General features: G+C 38.6%; 2 protein-coding genes and 1 long non-coding RNA gene across 7 annotated transcripts in view; 2 read left to right on the top strand and 1 right to left on the bottom strand.

Moving 5' to 3' along the window:
• Window positions 1–23,344, bottom strand: part of si:ch73-110p20.1 — a 592,105-nt gene that overhangs the window by 221,936 nt on the left and 346,825 nt on the right.
• LOC100535035 (uncharacterized) overlaps window positions 1–23,344 on the top strand; it is a 304,783-nt gene that overhangs the window by 4,910 nt on the left and 276,529 nt on the right. The window lies entirely within an intron of this gene.
• The window catches only part of LOC137489462 (uncharacterized), a 243,196-nt gene that overhangs the window by 86,921 nt on the left and 132,931 nt on the right, over window positions 1–23,344 (top strand). For 2 of the 5 annotated variants that reach the window (XM_073948501.1, XM_073948500.1), the window contains exon 3: window positions 2,209–5,651. The exons of the other annotated variants lie outside the window; for them this stretch is intronic. In XM_073948501.1, the coding sequence (XP_073804602.1) occupies window positions 2,209–2,924 (716 nt within the window). In that variant the 3' untranslated portion in view covers window positions 2,925–5,651. Of the gene's footprint in view, window positions 1–2,208; window positions 5,652–23,344 lie in introns of those variants that run through there. 5 annotated transcript variants of the gene reach the window in all.

The raw sequence follows: 23,344 nt of genomic DNA, 5'->3' as shown, positions 1-23,344 counted from the left end.
GCTTTAACTTCAAAATGATCCATCAGTGTAAAACCTATAAATGGTGGAAAAACATATTCTGTAATCTTAAAACCACCTGGGTCTCCACTTTTGCCATGGCTTCTTTTTTATTGTAACAAACGTATCCCCCAGGTTTTTCCAAACTTTAACAAAACACTTCCTTTCCATGGCTGTTGCAATTTCTAGTCAAGAATTATTGGTCATCTGGTTATCTCTTTGCTGATCACGCATGGTCGGATAGTTAAGATGTCTGTACAGTCGTACTGTTACAGACAAAATCTCTTCAAAGTGATTCAAATTCAACTCAAATCAAGCGCGGCGCCGCGCGAACTGTTCACCCGAAATCATGTCGCGCGCATCCAAAGTGAACCTCCGCAAACACAGCGATGACGTCACATTCGCCGCGCGCACTGAGCTATTGCATGCTGGTCTTATTTGTAGTTTTAATACTGCAAATTACAATAGGACTAGTGAAATAAAGAACTACACCACCACGAAACCAAGCAACAACAAAAAAATAATTTAAATGAGCATTAGAAGTAGCGTTACATGTACATCGGAAAAATAAGACCTGGGCAAACATATTTCAGATCTAGAACAGCGAATTTAAGACTTTTTAAGGGCTAAAATTTAGATGTTTATATTTTAGACATTTTAAGACCCCACGGAAACCCTGTGTAAGCCGGATGGCACAGCAGAGGGCAGGTTGCATCCACTTATTTTTTGCGCTTTTTGGATATGCACATAAAACGGTTGATGGAAACGCTTGAATGCGCATATATTTTGAAAATGTGTGTGAATGGACAAACCAGCAGGCTAAGCACATTGTAAAACATCTAAAGTGTTGTTCTGGTCATTCTAAACCGCCTCAACCATTTCAGTATTATATTAATAATGACCTCCAGAATTGTCAAGAGTTTCTGCACTCCTCGCGCCTTCAAACGCCAGCGCGCATTCACTGCGTGCAGGATTGACTTCTGATGCGCAAGTCACTTATTAAATGAAGATAATATACTCACGCAGCTGCTCCTACTGATGCTAATTCTGTTTTTACTTTTGATATTTGTCGCCAGTTAATCAGAAGGTGGCAATTTTGTTCTCTTTGACTTGATGGACAGAAAAGCTGCTTTATTTGCAGTCTTTTATGCGATATTCCAGTTTTGGGCATATATTTAATTAGTATTTTAGATGATAACATAGCTATTCACATCAGCACATCTGTCCCCTTTCTTCCCTATGTACCTGTAGGTGAACAGCTCCTCCGGGTGTGGCCATGCATTCATCCTCTGCTATTTCTTCCTCATTTCTTCTGTCTTAAATTTCCATATGTCAATTGATAACTTTGTGACTATGATGACGGTCACGTAAATCTGCTGTAGCCTGAACTTGTTTTTCGGTTCAAATAATGTACCAGGCTTTTCATTGGTCCGTTAAGATCAGCTTCTTTCATTGGCTACCGAAATGCTGGTCAGTGCGTGGCTGAAATATTAATTTATTTACAGTACTCTGTAACGAATTGTGATTATAAAAGTAACGAAGTAGATTACTCAGCTTAATTTGTACTCATGTACAAGTAAAATTAAAGGCTTAAAATTCTACTCATGAAAGTACAATTACCCCAAAAATGTACTTAATTACAGTAACGTGAGTAGTTGTAATTCGTTACTCCCACCACTGGGTATGTCTCATGTCTGCGAGGCAAATATTCAGCTCTTTGTTCAGCTGTTACCCTAGAACTTTTTTTCTGATATATTTACCAGTCAGGCACAGAATGAACAAGTATTCCCTGTCTGCTTTACACATTTTAGAAAAACATTTTTTTGTAATTATGAATAAGTACAAATAAAAATAGGCCATTTACAGCTTTCAAATCTGTGTCTCATCAATATGACCAAAATTACTTTTATGATCAATAATGTAAGAAACTCTGAAAACTGGATTGAGTTTCAATTTACTATAACTTCTATGTTAGGTGTCTTTGACACAGTTTACATTGTGAAAGCACTAGATAAATAAAGATGAATTGAATCTGCCTAAATGTGTACACATTAATGGACCAAACAAAATATGATCTGATTTATTTTACATTTAATGTGCATCAAAATTACAGTGTGTGCAGCCAATGTTTCCAGTGTCTTTTCACTTTTCAGCTTTTGATGAGAGTTTTCAAGACTTAATGAAAACTAATGTTTTATTTATTTATTTCAGACTTTATTGAAGAGAATGAGAGGAAAGAGGAGGAACATCATGTCAAATTTGAGGAAAAAACTCATTTACAGACTGATGGTATTTTGAAAAGGAGAGACAAGAATCGTTTCACCTGCACTCAGTGTGGAAGGAGTTTTGGAAGAAAAGGTGATCTTAAGATTCACATGAGGATCCATACTGGAGAGAAACCATTCACATGCACTCAGTGTGGGAAGAGTTTTAGCCATTCTTCAAACTTCAATCAACACATAAGGATCCACACTGGAGAGAAACCATTCATATGCACACAGTGTGGGAAGAGTTTCAGCCGATCATCACACCTTTATCGACACATGATGATCCACACCGGAGAGAAACAATTCACTTGCACTCTATGTGGGAAGAGTTTTGGAAGAAATTTCGATCCTAAGATTCACATGATGATTCACACTGGAGAGAAACCATTCACATGCACTCAATGTGGGAACAGTTTCATCCAATCATCATCCCTTAATCTACACATGATGATCCACACCGGAGAGAAACCATTCACATGCACTCAGTGTGGGAACAGTTTCAGCCGATCATCACACCTTAATGAACACATGATGATTCATACCGGAGAGAAACCATTCACTTGCACTCAGTGTAGAAGAGTTTCAACCAATCATCAAACCTTAATAATCACAAGAAGACCCACACTAGAGAGAAACCCTTTACTTGCACCCAGTGTGTGAAGACTTTTAACTGCTCATCATACCTTAATCAACACATGATGATCCACACTGGAGAGAAACCATTCACATGCACTTAAGTTGCGGTCACATTGGACTTATCTCCCCATAGATTTCGGAAGCCAAGTTTGTGTGTCAAGTTTCACAGTTCACTGCGTTGCAAAGTTCAAGCTTGTTGAACTCTGACCTGCGAAATCGCATTACTTGACCATGTAAGACCAATCGAAGATTAAAACATGACCTTTCTGGACAGAAATGGAAAATATAGACCAATCGCTTACTTTTTTTATGTCTAATCATCTTGTTTAATCCCGCCCCTGTTTCCATACAACAGAATTTCGCATGCTCAAACTCTTGTGTTACCGCAGCTTCAGTGTGGGATGAGCTCATCAGTCCCTAATAAACACATGAAGACCCACACTGTATTATTCACATGAACTTAGTGTGGGAAGAGTTTCGATCAGCAAACTTTAATGAACACATGAAGATCCACACTGGTGTGAGAGTATATGTGCCTTGAGTGTGGGAAGACTTTTATTACAGCTCGAAAATCGAAACTGCACCAGACGATTCACACTGGAGATCGTACAGATGTTTACACTATGACAAGAGGTTTAATCAGTTAACACATCTGAAAACACAGAAGAGGATTCACACTGGAGAGAAACCGAACAGACCTGATCAGTGTCTACAGAGTTTCGCTCATTCGGCACAGCTTAAGAAACACATGGACAAAAAGTTGCACACATTGCAAAACATTTTCTCGTGCACAGGATGTTTCATGTCTGAATAATGTTTGAAAAGGCTGAGTGATGATATACTGTTTTCCAACACTTCTACACTGCAGTAGGTGGGGTTGTAAATGTGTTGTGCTCTTGTTTACCGTAAACACAATGATGGTGGCTGAGTGAAGAACAGTTTCATTATCAAACAGCACCTCTGTGGCTTAAATTTTTTTTTGCAAGTGATTGTACAGGTGCGGATACATCTGTACTCCATTCTCCAGTGTATTCATGTAGTAAGTGTTATGGATAATGTTCTCTGTCTGACTCCGTGAATGAGAAACAAATCACTGGTACTTTGCACATCAAAGAAGGTGGAGCTCCAGGATGGTTAGTTTGCAGTGTACCAAGGCCTCAAGTTTAGAAACCTATTCAATTGCCCTTTGTTGCAGCTTTTGTTAGTAAAGTTTCTTTACTTTTGGGTTCAAGATTCTTTCTAGTTTACTACATTTTTCTTTTTGGAGTAGAATACAAACTTGATGAATATTTTATGATTTTGGCATTTTTTACAAAATTAAAACACTGTGATGATCCCAAGACTCCAAATTGGAGTATGTCGTAAACCCTGATTGGATATCCGTTGTAGGAAAAAGGAATTTATTTTTATTACTTTTGTGTCTTTATTTTTTTATTAGAAAAATATTTAGACTAACAACATATTAATCAATCTTTTCTATTGTATAACACATCTTGACCAAACACACTTCCTATTTTTTTTACTGTGCTGCATACTTTTTAGAAGAACTTCTGACTAGTGGAAAAAGCAGAATAAGAATAAATTTAGGTTTGTTCCAGACTGCTGTCTGGACATGTCACAAGGAGCATGATCTTTGTAGAAGTTATGAAATATATTAAAGCTGCACGTAATTGTTCAGTTCTGGTATGCAGAGAAGAGTTGCAGAAAGAGGAAGTATGTCTAGGGGTTACAAAGAGCCAGGGGACTGCAGAATGACTGATCAGTGAGATTAAACCAAAACTCCACCTGTTATTATCAGTTGTGTATATATGCTGAAGTCAGGAAATGTAAGTTAGTTGTGAACCTCTTGAATTTAATTCTTGTATTGCATTGGGGTAACGTAACCCAGAGCTCTGTCATCGAATTATTCATTTGTTTCTAATAAATGACTAATATTTTTGGCATTGAAGAATCTTACTGAACTTTTAGATATGTTATGGCATTAAAGTATATTCTTCTGATATTCATAACCTCCAGACTGAGTTTGATTTAGTAAGAGAAAATCCAGAAACCACAACAAACTCTGTCAAGACCTCTTTTTATTGTATTTTAAAGAGCATATTGTAGGTTAGACACCCCAGTGAGACAATGTGTGTAAGAGTAAAGTAAGAATTAGATTTTCTATAAAATATACTTTAAAGTTTATTATTAAGCCGTTTGGAGTCGTTTTAAGTCACGGAAATTTAATCGCCAGACCGGAAGTGATGTCGAATCAGGGAGTTCGCGCATATAAACACTATGAAGACAACTGATCGTGGTGCGCGTTTGGTTGCCGAGATAAGATATTCTGAGAGACTTACACAAACGACAGACCACAGCCATACAATTATAAGCCTGTGGACAGACCAGCAGACAGAGAAGTGTAATTTAACTATTGTGAGGGAGAACAGAGCAGGTTTATGGTAAGGCCAGTGTTGGCTTACAGAGAGATATGTAAGATAACAAAATCTTATCTGGCAACAGCAAAGCTAGAATTAATCATCTATAAGTATTAATACTTACCAGTAGAAGAAACTAATGAGCATTTAACACAGTTATGCCACATTGACCCTATTTTTAATAGTAGATAAGTGAATACAAAACACAAATAACACAGAACGTCTGGACTAATGCAGAAACATGTAAACAAGGTACTGGAAAATCTTTTTTATTTTACAAAAGGTTTTCAGAGCTTCTGTATTAAAATAAAAACAACATCAAATATTAAAACAATTAAAATAAGTTTTTAAATATGTCTTTGTCATTTTTTCATAGGGTATAAGATTATCTGTATCAGATCCCATTTAGGCTACAATCCATAAAAAGACAAGTACAGTTGTTACAGTATAAAATATTTAGAAAGATTTGATCAACAGATCTGATCTGCATTTATGATTAAATAAACTTCAACCCTAATTCAAGTTCAAATTCTAAATGCAACTCAAGTTCAAGTTTTATTTATATAGCACAAAATCATAAGCAGTGTTAATACCCAGCATTTTTACTCTTTATATATGTATAAGTATCTGTGTGAGTGTGTGTATACTGAAAGGAAAATATATCATCTGACCCATTTAAAAGTAACCTAAAATAATTTTTCAGTAAGTTGGCCAACGTTTATGTGGGTACCACACCATCATGTCTTTAATGTGTGCTAAATTGTGAATGCTGTGTAAAAAGATGCCGACAGCCTCATCTGTGTAAACCTGCTGGAAGGATCTAGAAAGGAGAGTAAATGTAGTGGACAGTTCTGCATTCTCGTCGAGCCTGTGAAGACCTCCAGTAGTCCACCGTCAGACACGCAGTGAGGGCTGATGCATATATTCTGGGGAAATCATGCAAAAGTTTAATCATGTTTAATAATAATGTATATTTTAAAAATTCACCATAAGATTTTTAATATAACACAATACAGAAAACCCAACCACATTTGCAGACCCCTGGATAGTGAACTGCAAACCATCTCACATATACAGTAGACTATACCCATTAGAAGTTGAGCATGTTAGAACAAACTTCAATTTTTTGAATGTTATTTGTTTTTCTTCTACAAGATGAATATTCCTCATATGTGATGTAGCGAGGCAGAGGGAAAACCCCCCTTAGCGTCGTCCTGGTCCTGGGTCTTATGCGAAGAAAAAGTAGTGTATTGAGAGGGGGGGGGGTAAAATGTTTTGACAGACCTGCCCATCCTGACCAGAGCCGTGAGAGTCCGTCTGCGTTTCCGTGGGAAGCCCCGGCTTGATGTTGAACGTCGAAGTTGAAATCCTGGAGCGACAGGAACCATCTGGTGACCCGAGCGTTGTTGTTCTTCGCTGTAGCCATCCATTGTAGCGGGGCGTGGTCGGTCACCAGGGTGAATTTCCTGCCAAGGAGATAGTACCTGAGCTCCAGGATTGCCCACTTGATCGCCAGGGCCTCCTTCTCCACCGTTGCGTAGCGGGTCTCTGCGGGGGTAAGCTTCCGACTCGCGTACATGATGGGATGTTCTTCATCGCCGTGGACCTGGGAGAGGACCGCGCCCAGGGCCGAGTCGGAAGCATCCGTCTGAAGAATGAAGGGGCAGCCGAAGTCAGGTGCGTGCAGTACCGGTGAGGATGTGAGGGCCGTCTTCAGGGTTCGGAACGCGTCGTCTGCTTCCTTGTTCCATCTTATCCTCTCCGGCTGCCCCTTTCTGGTCAGGTCTGTCAGAGGGCTGGCTATGGATGAGAAGTTAGGTATGAAACATCTATAGTAGCCCGCTAACCGCAGAAATGCACGTACCTGGGTCTTTGTGGTGGGTTGTGGAGTTTCTTGTAGTGCTTTGACCTTGTTTTGTTGTGGCTGTATGAGACCTCTTCCGATGTGGAACCCGAGGTATCTGGCTTCGGCTAGCCCCAGGTGGCATTTCTTGGGATTAGCTGTGAGCCCAGCCCGTTAAAGATCTAGAAGCACCCTCCGTAACCGGGATAGATTTTCCTCCCATGACTCGGAATGGACGATGAGGTCGTCCAGGTATGCTGCTGCATATGGCTGGTGGGGCCTCAGCAGGATGTCCATCATTCTTTGGAATGTGGCTGGGGCCCCGTGGAGCCCGAAGGGATGAACCCGGTATTGCCAGTGCCCACCGGGTGTGGAGAAGGCGGTTTTCTCCTTGGCGTCTTCACTTAGTGGTAATTGCTAGTAGCCTTTGGTGAGGTCGATGGTGGAGATAAATCGGGCTCCACCCAGCCTATCCAGCAGCTCGTCCACCTGAGGCATGGGGTACCCGTCGAACTTGGAGATCTCGTTGAGTTTCCTGAAGTCGTTGCAGAAACGTAGGGTGCCATCGGGTTTGGGGACCATCACTATTGGGCTGGACCACGGGCTACGGGATGGTTCGATGATTCCTAACCTACTCATCTTCTGGATCTCCTCGTTGATAGCCAGCCGGTGAGCCTCTGGTACTCGATAAGGCCTTTGCCGGACGATGGTGCCAGGTGGAGTGATGATGTTATGCTGGATGATGGTGGTTCGGCCCGGTTTCTCCGAGAACACATCCTTGAACTGACCAACCAAGGCTTGCAGCTCCGCCTTCTGGTTTGGTGAGAGTTGCTCACCTATGTGGACAACGGGAAGAGTTTCTTCATTGAACGCAACGAGATGACCTGGAGCTGCAACCCACTTCTTCATTAGATTGATGTGGTATAGCTGTTCTTCCCGTCTTCATCCCGGCTGACGGACTCGATAATTTACCGGCCCTACCCTTTCTACCACCGTGTATAGTCCCTTCCAGTATGCGAGGAACTTCGAGGTTGTGGTGGATATGAGGATCATCACCTTGTCCCCTGGGTGGAACTCTCTGGGTTGGGCGGGCCGGTTATACAATCTCTGCTGGGCGCACTGGGCTTCGGTCAGGTGTTGTTTGACGATGGGCATGACTTTTTCGATGCGTTCTCTCATGTCCCATACGTGTTCAATCACCGACCGCTGGGGGGCTGGCTCCTGTTCCCAGGCTTGACAAGCCACATCCAATAGCCCTCAGGGTTGGTGGCCAAACAGCAGTTCAAAGGGGGTAAAGCCTGTGGAGGCCTGGGGGACTTCCCTGATTCCAAATAACACGTACGGGATCATGAGGTCCCAGTCGCGCCGTCCTCTGCCACCACCCGTCGAAGCATCTGCTTCAGAGTCTTGTTAAACCTCTCTACAAGGCCGTAAGTCTGTGGATGGTACACTGAGGTTTTTATTTGTTTTACCTTGAGGAGGTGACAGAGGTCTGCCATCAACCGGGACATGAAGGGGGTGCCCTGGTCGGTCAGTATCTCTGCTGGAATTCCCACTCGACTGCATAGGAGAAACAGCTCCTTCGCGATGGCCGATGACGTGGCTTTCCTTAGGGGAATCGCTTCAGGGTATCTGGTGGCATAATCGAGGATAACAAGGATGTGTTCATGTCCCCGGGCCGACTTCGGCAAAGGCCCTACCAAGTCCATACCGATGCGGGTGAAGGGCACATCAATGATGGGTAATGGTATTAGAGGCTTGGGGGGTGGTCGTTGGGGAGACGTTCTCTGGCAGATGTCACATGCCTGGCAATACCTTCAATCACATTCACCTCTCCGTCTAGCCCCGGCCAATGGAAACGATCGCGGATCCTTTTCACCGTGTTAGCCGCTCCCAGATGTCCAGCCATCGGGTGGGTATGTGCCAATTCTAAGACCATCTCCCTCTTGGTCCTCGGAAGGACCAGTAGTGTCTTCTTTTCCCCCCGCCTCTCTGCGACACATTACAGCAGACCATTTTCCACAATAAAATGTTGGAGGGGGTGAGGGCTGGGAAGTCGCTCATTACTGTCAATAACTCTTACTTGCGGCCAGCAGTGTTTGAGAGTCTCATCTTCCCTTTGTGCTCTGCCAAAATCACCTCCTGCGGTTATCTGTTGGAACAGATCAAAGTTCAAATTAGCGGATATAGATGACTCACCCCCTCTGTCGCTCTCGGTGGTCATCACCGCTGGTTTGCGGTCCCGATGAGCCAGTGACTTGTTCTTCTTCTTTGAACAAGCCGATAGAGCGTGGTGGTGAGTCAGGAGTTCGTCGAACCCCGGCCAGTCTCTGCCCAGTAGGAGGGGCACAGGAAGATCCGGAACGACCCCGACTTCGATGCGCCAGCTGCCTGGTTTAGCCGCGATGGTCACTCTTCAGGCGGGTACGTGGCGGGTATCACACGTGATTGGAATTCGCCCTTTACTTTCATGTTAGTATTTTAAGGTCTTCGGGTGAACCAGAGTGATGGCCCTTCCTGTGTGTAACGTGGCCGTTTGTGTTTTTCCCTTTAGATGGACTTTATGGGTGGGAGCTTCGGGAGGGATGTTGCGGTGTACCACGCAACCTGCTGTCCAGGCCGGGGTTGAGTGCGTCGTCGGCTCTGTGGGCATCGGTTCGTCCATCAGGCTGGGGACCGCTGGTCTGCCGCCTGGTCGTGCTGTACTCGACACCGGTCGCCATGGTGCACTTACCCTCCGGGGTGGCAGAGCCGCTCTCTCCCCATTGTCTCTGGCGATATGAGCCTCAGCCAGCTTGATCGCCTCCACCAGGGTGGCCAGTGACTCAGGATTTCGCATGCTGGTGAGTGTGCGCAAACGTTGGGGTAACGCTCGCATCATCTTCTCAATGATCACTTTCTCAGCAACCTGGACCACCGAAGAATCTCCTCCCAATAACCATAGTCTTCCCAGATGAGAAAGTTGAGCTGCTTGAGTCCGCACTGGCTGTTTCTTGTCATAAGACCACTGGGAAAACTGTTGTGCTGCGCTGATTGTGGAAAGCCCCATTCTGGCTAATATCTCCTTTTTTAACGCTTTGTAATCTTCATTTTGGGGTGTCTCAAGTGCAAAAAAATGCCCGTTTTGCTTCTCCTGTGAGAAAAGGAGCCAACATTCTCGCCCAGTTTTCCTTCGGCTAGCCTTCTCTCTCGGCAATTACTTCAAAGGTGTGTAAGTAAGAGTCAATATCATCCAGGTTGCTGAGTTTAGTGAGATGATGATGCGCACTCACTTCGGGAGTCGGATGGTATCTGGCCGCCTGGCGGAGCTGTTGTTCCAGTCGATCCTGTCTGGCTGTAAGCTGCTCAGAGATGGAATTCTGTTTGCTGGAGATCTCCGCTAGGTGGAGCAGTACCTCTTCCAAAGACATGGCGACGGGATATTGACAGCCGAGTAAGAGGAAGCCTGAGAGAGAGAGAGAGAACAAAAAGAAAAATTCAGCGGTTATTTCTTCTTACTGGTAAGTGTTTCTTCTGAATTTTAAAAGGGAAAACACAAACACAGTTGAGTGAAGTTACAAACAATGCCCCGGAGGGTGCTTTATTTACAAGTGATATAGTGAGTGAATGAGTGCTCTTCTTAGGGGTGCGTGCTCATGTGCTCCGGGGAGATGGTGAAAGCTGGTGAGAGTTCTGGTGTTGGATTGGTCACGAGCTGGATTCGGCTGTGGGAGAGACAGAGAGAGACAAGCGTTAGCGCAGGGAGTCATGTGGAAATGAAGCTCGATTTCCTCCTGTGTGGGGCTGGCTTATATCTCTCCCTGGCTGATGAGGTCCAGCTGTGAGCGATCCGGTGCTGAGGAGTTGCCAGCTGGGGTGAATTTGTGACCAGGGCGACATGGCATCAGTAGGCTCGCTACAGTGATTAAAAAGTGCCTTTCCTCATTGACAGGACAGAATATTTTTACTCTCCCTCAAGTGGTTTCAAACCTTATTGACTTTCTTCAATTGATCACAAACCAAGATATTTTGAAGAAAGCTAGAAATCTGTAACCATTGACTTCTATAGTGGGAAAAACAGATATGGAAGTCAATGGTTACACGTTTCCAATATTTAAAAAAAAAAGGAAGTCAAAGATAGTGTGAGTTTACCTGCCTGCATTATATAGAAATATTGTTGTAAATCTTTGCCCTTCTAGTTTTTGTTATCAAATAATACCATGTAACGTACAAATAATTCACGATAGGGGTCATAATATTTTACCCGATGAACGAGGTGAATGTCTGAGGTAAAATTGGTTTATATTCACACATTCTGACTTTCTCCCTAATAATATAATTTCAGAAGAGTATTATTTGCTAATTCCTAATATCATGTTAGCAGCCAATGACTATCAAAGTACAACATTGTTCACTGTCAGTTTAATAGTGCTAATGTTGTTTTTAAGTCATATTTACGTGTGATTTCAGTCATTATAATAAAAGTACTATAGTAAACAATACAGAGGGTGTGTCACACAAGCTGTCACTAATCGAATGTGCGAATATAAAATCCACTTTACCTTAGTTGAGGTTATTCTGTGAGCCAAAGTGAAGCACAGTTGACCGAGAGGCCAGTGGAGAGAAAGCCTTCAGCTCCGGGTCATCATCTCTTTCTCAAAAAGTCTAATAAACACACCACAAAGCAAACAAAGTCACAACGCTGTAACTATAAAAGACATTTATTATATTAGCAAACTGATGCTACTAGCCGTCTTATCATATGTAAACATTTTTACACGCTTTAAAAAAGTATATTTAATATGCTTATCAATATAAGCTAGCAGCCGTGCTATCGGCTACTCCAAAGTAAACACATCACGTTGCTTCAAATTACTCAAATAATAATGCTTACGGACTTGAAAGTTGACAAACATAAATGAAAAACAAGTTGTCTTACTGTGTACAGTTCATCGAGCTGCATCTCCGACAGATCCAGGAGTGTTTCTCGCCGTTCGCGTCAGCTATCACTTTTATCGGATTCATCAGATTTCACGAACCAAAATAGCAAGAGGAAACTTGTGGACTTGATCTGTTGACAGGCTGGACTTTGTGCAGTTTCCATAAACGCAATAATATACCACGATGATGATAAATTACGCCAAAACTAACAACCAGTTCTGCTATTAGCTCCTCTGCCCCACTGTAAACAGCGCGCATCTGTCAGATAACTCACTCTTCTGACGTCACCGGGGTGGTTAGAAAAAAAAGCGAAAGTGGGAAAACAGACACATTTTCTTTAAAATTTGTGCCCTTGCACTTTGTAAAACATTTTAATATGGTATTTTATCGTATTATAGAGTATTTTCACAAACGATTCTACCTTTTTTTAAACAGTTTTTTAACCTACAATATGCTCTTTAAGTCTTCAGCACCTGACATTGAAGAAATAGTCGACTTCCGAGTTCAGAGAAAAGATTAAGGCAGTAAGATTTTTGCAATTCTTTTAAAAACTACATATGCCCATATTAAGGTCATTTTGTGCAGTTGGTGGTGTAAATTCTTATGTAATTCATGATTTAAGCAGTTGTTACAGTAGTTGTTGCATTGTACAGATGTGTAGATCAACTGTAACACCTTGTCATAAATAGCTTGTCAGAAGTATGCAGTGTTTCTCAACTCTATTCCTGTAGACTATTATGTGTATTCATATTTTGTACACTTACTCTTTCTTAAATGCCTTGTGCTTTAGATCCAATCAGCACAGAATGTTGAGGATGCAAGGAAGGCCATCACTGAAGCTGCTGACGAACTGGCAATGTTGGGGTCACTCCGGCATATAAACACATTAGAGGACAGAGATGAAATGGTTGTAGCAGCTACAAACTTCTTGCTGGAGAGCAGGTTAAAGGATTCTGTGCAGCAGTGAGTTACTAAATATAACTAATGTTTAAATAAGTGATACAACTTAAACAAGGCTTTTCAAAGTCAAGTCAAAGTATAATACACCTGGTGCAATGTAGCAGCATGTACATTTTTTTTTTTTGATAGTTTAAATCTGATGCATTTTTCATTTCCATGTCCTCTGCCATGTTTTTATAGAGAAAATGCACTTGTCTCCATCTGTGCACCCATATGCATGCTGATCTGAAAACGAGTTCAGGCTTGTTTTGCCCCTTATATCAAATGCCTTGCTTGATTCGACAGAGAGATAACGTCTTCCAATGACAACAGACTCAAGGGATAAGTTTGAACCCTTTACTGTTGCTTATGAAATAACGTAAAACATACAAAATACAGAATGGTATATATGCTGGATCAATAATATGTCAAATAAACAAGCACAATTGGCGCTCTATGCAAAATAGATCACTGTTTTCACACCCTACTGAATCATACATGTAGTCATATATTACAATTTATCAAATAAGGAACAAAATGAACATACTGCATGTATAATAACAAGCCTATAGCATAAGCATAAACAAATATAAGTCAAATTATGAAAAAATAATGTCTACATACCAAATGTGCCTTCAGTAACTCTTGTATCAAGGAGCAAATAATAGCTACAACCATGTGCTCTTCATGCGGCTTCTGAATACCTAGGCTCTTATTTATGATGTCATGAAATAATGACTCTAACATAAAATGCAATACCCATGTATAACCAGAAGAGGTCGCTAAATAATAGCTTAACACTAGGGGCTCTATTTTGACGGTCCATGCACAAAGCACAGGGCGCAAAACGCTTTAAGGGGCGTGTCAGATTCCACTTTTGCTATTTTAAGGATGGAAAAATCCGCTTTGCGCCGTAGCACATGATCTAAAAGGGTTGAGCTTATTTTCTTAATGAGTTATAGGTGTGTTTTGAGAATAAACCAGTCTTATCTCTCATTCCATTGAAGAGCCAGTTGTGTCTTGTCTTAAGCGCATTTGCTTATTTACATGACTTAAAGTAAGTGTAAGTGGAAAAACTGAGCATTTCACTAGCAAGAAAACAGTTAAACAAAAGTTAAGTTAAACTAAAATTAGGCCTCTCATAATCTATTTTCGCTCTCGTGGATAGGGAAACCTTGTACGCACAGATATCCATTAGCCTATACATAATTATTTTGTTTGTTAAGCGCAAATATTTGTTTCAAAACAATTTCGAAATTCAGTTCTAATTTCCAGCAAACGAATAAATGAACAATAATAACGAAGTGTGCTCAAAAACCTGAGTTATATCCTAAAACATATGCTGTGCCCCATATGGTCTAAAACCTGACAGGTGGGCAAATCTAAGCTTGTGTTTAATAAAACAAATATAAATATGGATATAATAAATAATACTGCTAATAATAATAACATTATACAAAAGAAAACTGTTAGGAATGAACTGAGAAAGCCCCCCGAGATGATGAAGGCATGAAAGCAGTTTTTTATTTTATTTATGTAGGCTGGAAAATAATGTTTTGTAATATTTTAATCCTTTATATTTATATCCTATATATATTCTTATTATGTCCTATATATATCCTTAATATTTTAATTCTTTTTCATTTTTAAAGATATTTGCGTATTGCTCTACATCTTGTGTGTATTAAGCAGTGTAAGCAAGGCGCACAACTAACGCACTCTGCGATCGACTTTAGACTGGCTTTGTCCTGGTCTATTGAAAAATCTATTATAGTTTCTCAAATTAGCAATGCACCTCAGAATGCCTTCCGTTTAAGACTAGAACACCTATGGGCGCACATTTGAGCGCAAATGCATTTGCTATTTAAACAGCATGGCGCAAAACCTCAAAACGAGTCTTGCGCCAAGCTGAAACTAGCAAACAACAATTGCGTTGTCCCTTGTGCCACATTGCGCCGGGTGTAACGATAGGGCCCTAAATGTAAAATGTCTGGATAAGATAGCACAAGGCTCATTGTTGGCATGTTTTTATTTTGTGGCAACTGAAATAGACTACTTCATTATCTAGCAAAGACCTGATCTAAAGTCAATGGCATAAGGGTGTGAAAGTAATATGAGCCTGACAGGCAGGTGCTCAAAGTATGTTCACTTTGCTTAATCCACACACAGAGATGTGCAACAGCACACAAACAAGCCAAATATAAGCAGTAATTTTATTAATAATTATGGTTCTACTGCGATTACTTTCCTTATTATTATTATTTGTTTGAAATGGTGACTTTCTAAAAAAAGATTAATGTATTTAAACATACAAATATTAAGAGTAGAAAATAAGTAACACAAAATTTTAATGTGTAGTGGTTACATGTTGCCAGATATACTTAATACAGTAATAACGAGAGGTGTCTGGCTGCAGACCTGGTGCAGTGCAATCTGGGCTACATCCAATGCTTTTTAATGGGCTCACCTAACCCTACCCGTCACAGTAAAGTCACTCCATTGAGGGCATTGTGTCTGACACTGCATCGCTGAGTGATGCAGTCTCAGCTTGCATCATAAAGGCTGCATCCAGATACTATTGGTAATAACAGCAAATTATGCATAATTAGTAATATCAAGTACATTGTTTTTTTTCTGAGATAAAATCACTAAAAAAAATCACCATAGCTTGTTCATGCTTAAATTATATTATTATTTTTTTCAGATTCAAGGAAGGCCTGGAATGTTTGCAGCTTTTGCAACATTTGGAACAACATCCAAGTCTCTTTCGAGAAATTTTGATGTTTAAAGAGAAGCCACTTACAGCAAAAGACTTAGCGGAGCTCTTCATCCCGCAGCTGTCACCAGTTGGCACTAACAAAAGGACCCTAGAAAACAGGATTGTTTGTTTCTGGAGGGACTGGCTTCTAGATGTGGAAGGTAATATACAATTGGTTATATCGGAGGTCTTCAACCTTGTTCCTGGTATCCTGTAAAGTTTATTTCCAACCGGATTTAGTGCACTTGACAACAATTTTCAAGCTGTCTTGGGGAGCTTAATTGGCCACTTTAGGTGTGTTTGATAAGGGTTGCAGATAAACTCTGGGATAATAAGTCCCCAGGAACAGGGTTGTAAACCACTGGGTTATATTAGGGCCTTCTCACACTATGCTATCCGAACCATGCCCAGGCTTGTTTCCCGGATAGTTTGAGAAGTGTGAGTGCGCTGAATCGGGAAGAGGTGGGCCAGTGCTTGTGTGTGAGTGCAAAACGCGCCAGAGTCTGAAACTGAAAGCGAGACGTGACTTATAAGGGACTGTTTGATATGGATTTATTAATCATTCTTGCTGTTCAGTAAATGCAAACTGTTGTAGATTATTAAAGAGGCAAAACCCTCACTGCACGACAGCTGCGCACCTTCAGCAAACCTCATAATAGGGTAAATGCCAAGCTAATGTTCCTATACTAATAAACTTACAGTGACCTTTTATTGTGTTTTTTTTTCCATTTTATACGGCCCCCTTTACAGCATCGATGTTGTAATGTAATTAAAATACAATCAGTTAAACAGACTTTGGCATTCATTTAGTTGTTCAAGCATAAAACGAAGCGATTTTGTGATGGCAATCAGTTTACCAGAAGAAATTAACCCAGGTTACTGCCAAATTAAATGTCCTATTGGCATGTTAGCATATACCTATTAGCATATATTTTGTTCATGCAGCACGAGGACTCAGGGCCGGAGAGGGACTCCTTTACAGCCCTGGAGTTTAAGCCTTAGACCGGGCCACCTCAGTTCACGACTGACTATATCAATTCAGTTTCTTATGACACTATCACATCTTTTTCAAGAAAAGATTTAGAACTTCAAATGTTATACAACCCTAACAGTATTACATGTCTTAACAATAATAAAAAAATTATAATCATTCAGGTGAGGTTCGAACACTGGTCGGCAGCATTGTAACTCAACATGCTGACCACTGGACCACAATGGCACTGTTGCAGTGGGAATAAAAAATAAATATTGCCCCCGCAAGACTCTTTACCACAGTATTATTTTCTATTGATGGCTTAATCTTTTTCTTGCCTTTTTAGATTTCTGATCAAGTTATGTCAGATTTACTGATGTAGTGAATCATTTGATTTTCATAGAGCAGGTGTAATATTCATTAATATTAATTATTTGAATTGTTATATTCACTAAGGTGCCGTGGTTTGGGGTGGAATGTTAGTTATGTCATCATTAACCCGCAGGCTGCATTTTGCTAACGAGGCAGCAATCTGTTCTGCAAAATATTGGAGACAAGCGTGCTTTGGCCCGGTTCAAGGCAACTGTACATAGTGTGAGTACGGCCTTATACATGGTTTACACTCTGTAACATACAATTGTTATGTGCTTTCTTACCTCTCCAATGTTTTTTTAAAGGTTGCCAGCCACCTCCAGTGTTTTTAATGATTTTCATCTAATTTTCATGACCCCCACAATATTTTGTTGCACGAATATCTGCACAAAAAATATTTCAAAATAGACACCAAATGTTCTGCTTTTACACTCAAAAAAAATTTATTCTAGCTTCATGTATTACATGGTTATAGGTGTGGTTAAAATCACATATATGAAAAATAAAAATAAATTGATTCTGTCTTTTTTCTTTATTTCTTTGATGTTTGTGATTATACATTATTAGTTCATGACATTATAAGTACATAGATTGCTATAGAAACAGTGTTCTATGAGCACATATGAGTGCACATAAGTACTGACTGTTCCAATCTAAAAAAAAAAAACATTTGATCATGATCGGAGCAGTCAAACAAAATTTGTTACATAATAAATGCCTACTGAAGTGATTATGGTTTTTTGTAAGAATATCCATATTTAAAATTAAATGAAAACCTGATTAATCTTTTTATTTTTATCTTTTTTTTTCTTAGAGGGAGCATCGTCACCACTTTCTTTAAGCCAGGTTTTAGCATTTGCTTCAGGTTCAACCTCCATTCCAAGGCTGGGTTTCCCTGTTCAAGCAGCACTTGAGTTCCTGCATCAACAGGATGATGAGCATGCCAAAATTTACCCTGAAGCAAATACATGCACTATTGTTTTGAGGCTGCCAATGCATCGATTGTTTGAGGACTTTGAAACTTATATGAAAGAGGGCATTTTGCAGGCCCCCACATTTGGGGTAATGTAGTTCAGTTTATGGCAACCACTATTGTTCTTTTTTGTGTCTAGTGTTCTTTGTCACCCCATTTTATAGTGTTCTATTTTGTGTCTAGTGTTGTTTGTAACCCCATTTTATAGTGTTCTTTTTTGTGTCTAGTGTTGTTTGTAACCCCATTTTATAGTGTTCTATTTTGTGTCTAGTGTTCTTTGTAACCCCATTTTATAGTGTTCTATTTTGTGTCTAGTGTTGTTTGTAACCCCATTTTATAGTGTTCTTTTTTGTGTCTAGTGTTGTTTGTAACCCCATTTTATAGTGTTCTATTTTGTGTCTAGTGTTCTTTGTAACCCCATTTTATATTGTTCTTTTTTGTGTCTAGTGTTGTTTGTAACCCCATTTTATAGTGTTCTATTTTGTGTCTAGTGTTCTTTGTAACCCCATTTTATAGTGTTCTATTTTGTGTCTAGTGTTGTTTGTAATCCCATTTTATAGTGTTCTTTTTTGTGTCTAGTGTTGTTTGTAACCCCATTTTATAGTGTTCTATTTTGTGTCTAGTGTTGTTTGTAACCCCATTTTATATTGTTCTTTTTTGTGTCTAGTGTTGTTTGTAACCCCATTTTATAGTGTTCTATTTTGTGTCTAGTGTTGTTTGTAACCCCATTTTATAGTGTTCTTTTTTGTGTCTAGTGTTCTTTGTAACCCCATTTTATATTGTTCTTTTTTGTGTCTAGTGTTGTTTGTAACCCCATTTTATATTGTTTTTTTGTGTCTAGTGTTGTTTGTAACCCCATTTTATAGTGTTCTATTTTGTGTCTAGTGTTGTTTGTAACCCCATTTTATATTGTTCTTTTTTGTGTCTAGTGTTGTTTGTAACCCCATTTTATAGTGTTCTATTTTGTGTCTAGTGTTGTTTGTAACCCCATTTTATATTGTTCTTTTTTGTGTCTAGTGTTCTTTGTAACCCCATTTTATATTGTTCTTTTTTGTTTCTAGTGTTCTTTGTAACCCCATTTTATATTGTTCTTTTTTGTGTCTAGTGTTGTTTGTAACCCCATTTTATAGTGTTCTTTTTTGTGTCTAGTGTTGTTTGTAACCCCATTTTATATTGTTCTTTTTTGTGTCTAGTGTTTTTTGTCATGCAAAAACATTTTTTTGTGTAGTAATTGTGGTAAATAAAATACTTTGTTCATAGCACCTGCTGTTTTTGTGTACACTAAAAAAATACATTTTGTGTTTAAGCACTCAAAAACAGTCAATTTGTGATCATAAAATTTAAATAATTAATATACATATAGTCCAGTCTTGTTCAATGACTGTCATAGTTTACATCAGGTAATACTGATAAAGTACATTGTTATATTGGTGACATGAAATTTCTACCAACATTTTCAGCACATTAAAAATGTATTTGAAACATTAATCTAAATTTTTTTTGCAGTGTAAATTATTTAATTTGACTCATAAAAGCCTTATAGTGACATATTAAAATTTAATGTATTTAACAAATATAAGACATGAAGATTTAAAATATTCCACACTTAAGGTTAAAATGGTAAAGGCAAAAAATAGAGATGAAGTAAATATTCGAAATATGCAGACTGAAGAATGTGTAAGAATATTGATACAAAAAAATGAAATAAAGGGCTCAAGGAAAAAGCTGTCTTCTACCTGTTTATCTTTAGGTAGACCTTCCTTATCATCAAGGTTGAACTAGGAAATCTTGGGCTTAAAAAGGTTGGTGACTACTGGGTTACACTATTCAATAAATAATTGCACTTTTTGAGCAACATGACACAAGCAATTGATAATGTAAGAAAAGGACAATTACATAATTTTATAAATTTGCCTAACCATTTGCTACAGGGATGTTGCTAGGGTCGAAAGGGATAAGGGGCTTAGCCCCTAAAAAGTATCCCCTAACCACACAAAAAAGACGCTCTAATTCACCCCACTAATATACCCTCACTTACATAAGGTGATGTACTGTAATGTTAATAATAGGATTATAAATGGTTTAATAATAAATAAAGGGTTTTTGAGTTGACAGTTTACCAATCAATTGTGAAGCTTTGTGACTTGTAACACCAAAAAGGAAAAAAACATTGATAAATGAACCCACTTTTTAATTACTAGTCTGTTATAAGCCATATCACACCACTTAAGTTTTTTTGTTACTTTTTTTGAAAATGTAATTTTCTGCATGTCTTCAAAATTGAAAATATGATTTATTTTCTAGAGTGAGTTGTTATGCAATGTGATACAAAGCTACAAACATGTTGGACAGAGTGATTACTTTAGGTGTGTTGTCAAGATACTGAAATATTTTAATTCAATACCATGCAAAATATTGATATTGAATAGGCTACTCTTTTTGATATAATAACAACTTTATAAAAAAATAGTACAAAAAATTACAATAAAGATCTATATGCTAAAAATATGTTTACTACAAATTACTTTAGAGGGATTTTTTTTTCAGTTTTCCTCAAAATGGTTGATGTGGGCATTGTAGCACTTTAAATACATGTAATGCCCGTTTCATTCATAATTGAGCAGAAATTATATATGCCTCACAAAGAAGATGAACAGTCCAGGAAATCCCTAATATGGATGAAGGCATCAGCTATTGCTGTAGTTGAATAAAAATAAGATCTGAAAAAACATGACAAAACTTTGATCATTTACACGACTGCGACAATGAATGTTTTATACAGAAAGAATTATTATCCCCCTTTGAATTTTCTTTTCTTTTTTAAATATTTCCCAAATGATGTTTAACAGAGCAAGGAAATTTCCACAGTATGTCTGATAATAATATTTTCTTCTGGAGAAAGTCTCATTTGTTTTATTTCAGCTAGAATAAAAGCAATTTTGCATTTAAAAAAAAAAAAACATTTTCAAGTCAAAATGATTAGCCCCTTCAAGCTATTTTTTTCCGATAGTCTACACAACAAACCATCAATATTCAATAACTTGCCTACCTACCCTGAATTTAAAGCCTGTAATTGTCACTTTAAGCTGTATAGTCTTAAAAATGTCTAGTCAAATATGATTTACAGTTATAATGGTAAAGATAAAATGATTCAGTTATTAGAAATTAGTTATTGAAACCATAATGTTTAGAAATGTGTTGGAAAAAAAATCTCCGTTAAACAGAAATTAGAAATTAGGGGAAAAAATTAGGGGTAAATGGGGGGCTAATAATTCTGAGTTCAACTATATGTGTTCTTACAGCCATTTTAGGCATTTTAATAAGAAAGTCGATTTATAATCCCCTGCTAACTGACATAGCATGTTACAGTAGAATGTAGCTATAAAAATAATAAGCTAGATCCATTAATTCACTGTGATTTAATTACAGAAACAGAAGTGACTGGCCATATCATATCTCGATAACTATGCCTAGATATCTACTTCATATCTAGAAAGCTAGTACAATTTAGATTTTACTGACTAATTCGCATGTATTTACATTGGTATGATCGATTACAGTTATTTTATTTCAACAAAACTACACTCATTTTATACAGTGCAAACAAATATTAAGCTTCATCAATCGTTAGAACTATTCACCTTCGCAAAAGAGAAAAAAATATTACCTCATCAACTTAAGCTCCTTAAAACAATGAATAAATGAAGTGCAGTAGCGGAGTTTTTTTAAAACCATGTGACAACAGTGCCACTCCCACCTGCCGGTAGAAACAGGTACTGCTGAACAGCTGACGATTTAATTACCCGACACAAACGCGGAATGTTTGTGATGTATGTGGTAATTTTCAGTAACGTTACTTAGATAAAATAAATGTGATACAACATATTTAAGTGCAACACATTCCAAAAGAGGGCCTTTGTCAGTACATCAGGGGCTGATTTTCTGCTTTTCCTGCAGGTGCTAAACACACTTGATATGTGATGATATGGGATAATTAAGAGAAACCTTGACTCTAAAATGTCGATTCCCTTCCAGGTTTTCTGTACCTGATAATACAAAATTTGTATGTACCTGCAAAAACATTTAGGCTATAAAAGTACAAAATAATAATAATAATTATAAAGTGAGCATGCTCTTGACTTTTGAGGTGTATTTTTTTGTATTATTATGTCAGAACACCTGTCAGTCAAAACTTGACAAACTGTACAACTACATAAAATTATAACTGTACGAATATTGTTTATGTTATTTAAATTGACATTTAATTATGGCATACCAAAATGTTTATATCATTTGTATAAATATTTATAAATATATACCAGTTGAAATAAAAAGCTGTGAATAAAAATGGTAAAAGAACTCAATTACAAATTAAACATAACTGAGGACTTAAGTAAAAACAATAATAGAGAACTAATAGGTAAAATAAAGCTGGAATAAGCAGCGGAACAGTAAAGTGGCAGACGACACGCAGACGTCACGTTCAGGCAGCTGAACAGAATGTGGCAGACGCAGACGTCACGTTCGGCAGACGCAGACGTCACGTTCGGCAGACGCAGACGTCACGTTCAGTGAGACGAGTGCACGTTGCAGCGTCAGGTTATTGACCCATTCCGGACGCCATAATGTTAGAATTAAAGGTGCCGACGTGTTGACCTTCGGCCGACGTCGGCCCAACGTATGTGTGCTGTCTGGGAAACAAATCACCATAAGGAAAGGAACTAAAATCGAGAATCTTCTTTAAATACATCTGCATAATATTTCAGGAATCATTCAGGAAATTTTTTTTTTATTGTTAATAAGATGAAGTGATGTTAGGAGAGTGTTAAATTCTATTCTAAAATGAGCAAATGATGAGTAATTATTTGTGAATTTCTGTTTGTGAATGAAAAATTTGCCATATAAGATTTTAAAAAAAAAATGTATGATGTGTTCCAGGGATTTAGCTTTTGGGTTATTATAATAAAAATAATGTCATTTAGATTAAAGCAATTCACAGCATTGGCAAAAGTAGATATATGAAAATTTAGGAGTGACCAAAATTGCTTACATATTGGACAATCAAAAAACATATGTACAAGTGTCTCCTCTGCTTGTTTGCAGAATGAACAGGAGCTGTCGATGTCAAAAAATTTGGAAATACTAGAATTTTACAGGGTAGATTTTCTGTACAATTTTAAAGTGTATTTCTTTTGCCTTGTTGGAAATGCAATATTTCTCAGGTAAAAGCCAGGTTCTAGTCTATATCC

Source organism: Danio rerio, chromosome 4, assembly GCF_049306965.1.
Source record: "Danio rerio strain Tuebingen ecotype United States chromosome 4, GRCz12tu, whole genome shotgun sequence".
Lineage (NCBI taxonomy): Eukaryota > Metazoa > Chordata > Actinopteri > Cypriniformes > Danionidae > Danio > Danio rerio.
Note: the sequence above shows the minus strand (reverse complement) of the source record. Positions and strands in the feature narration are given on the sequence as shown.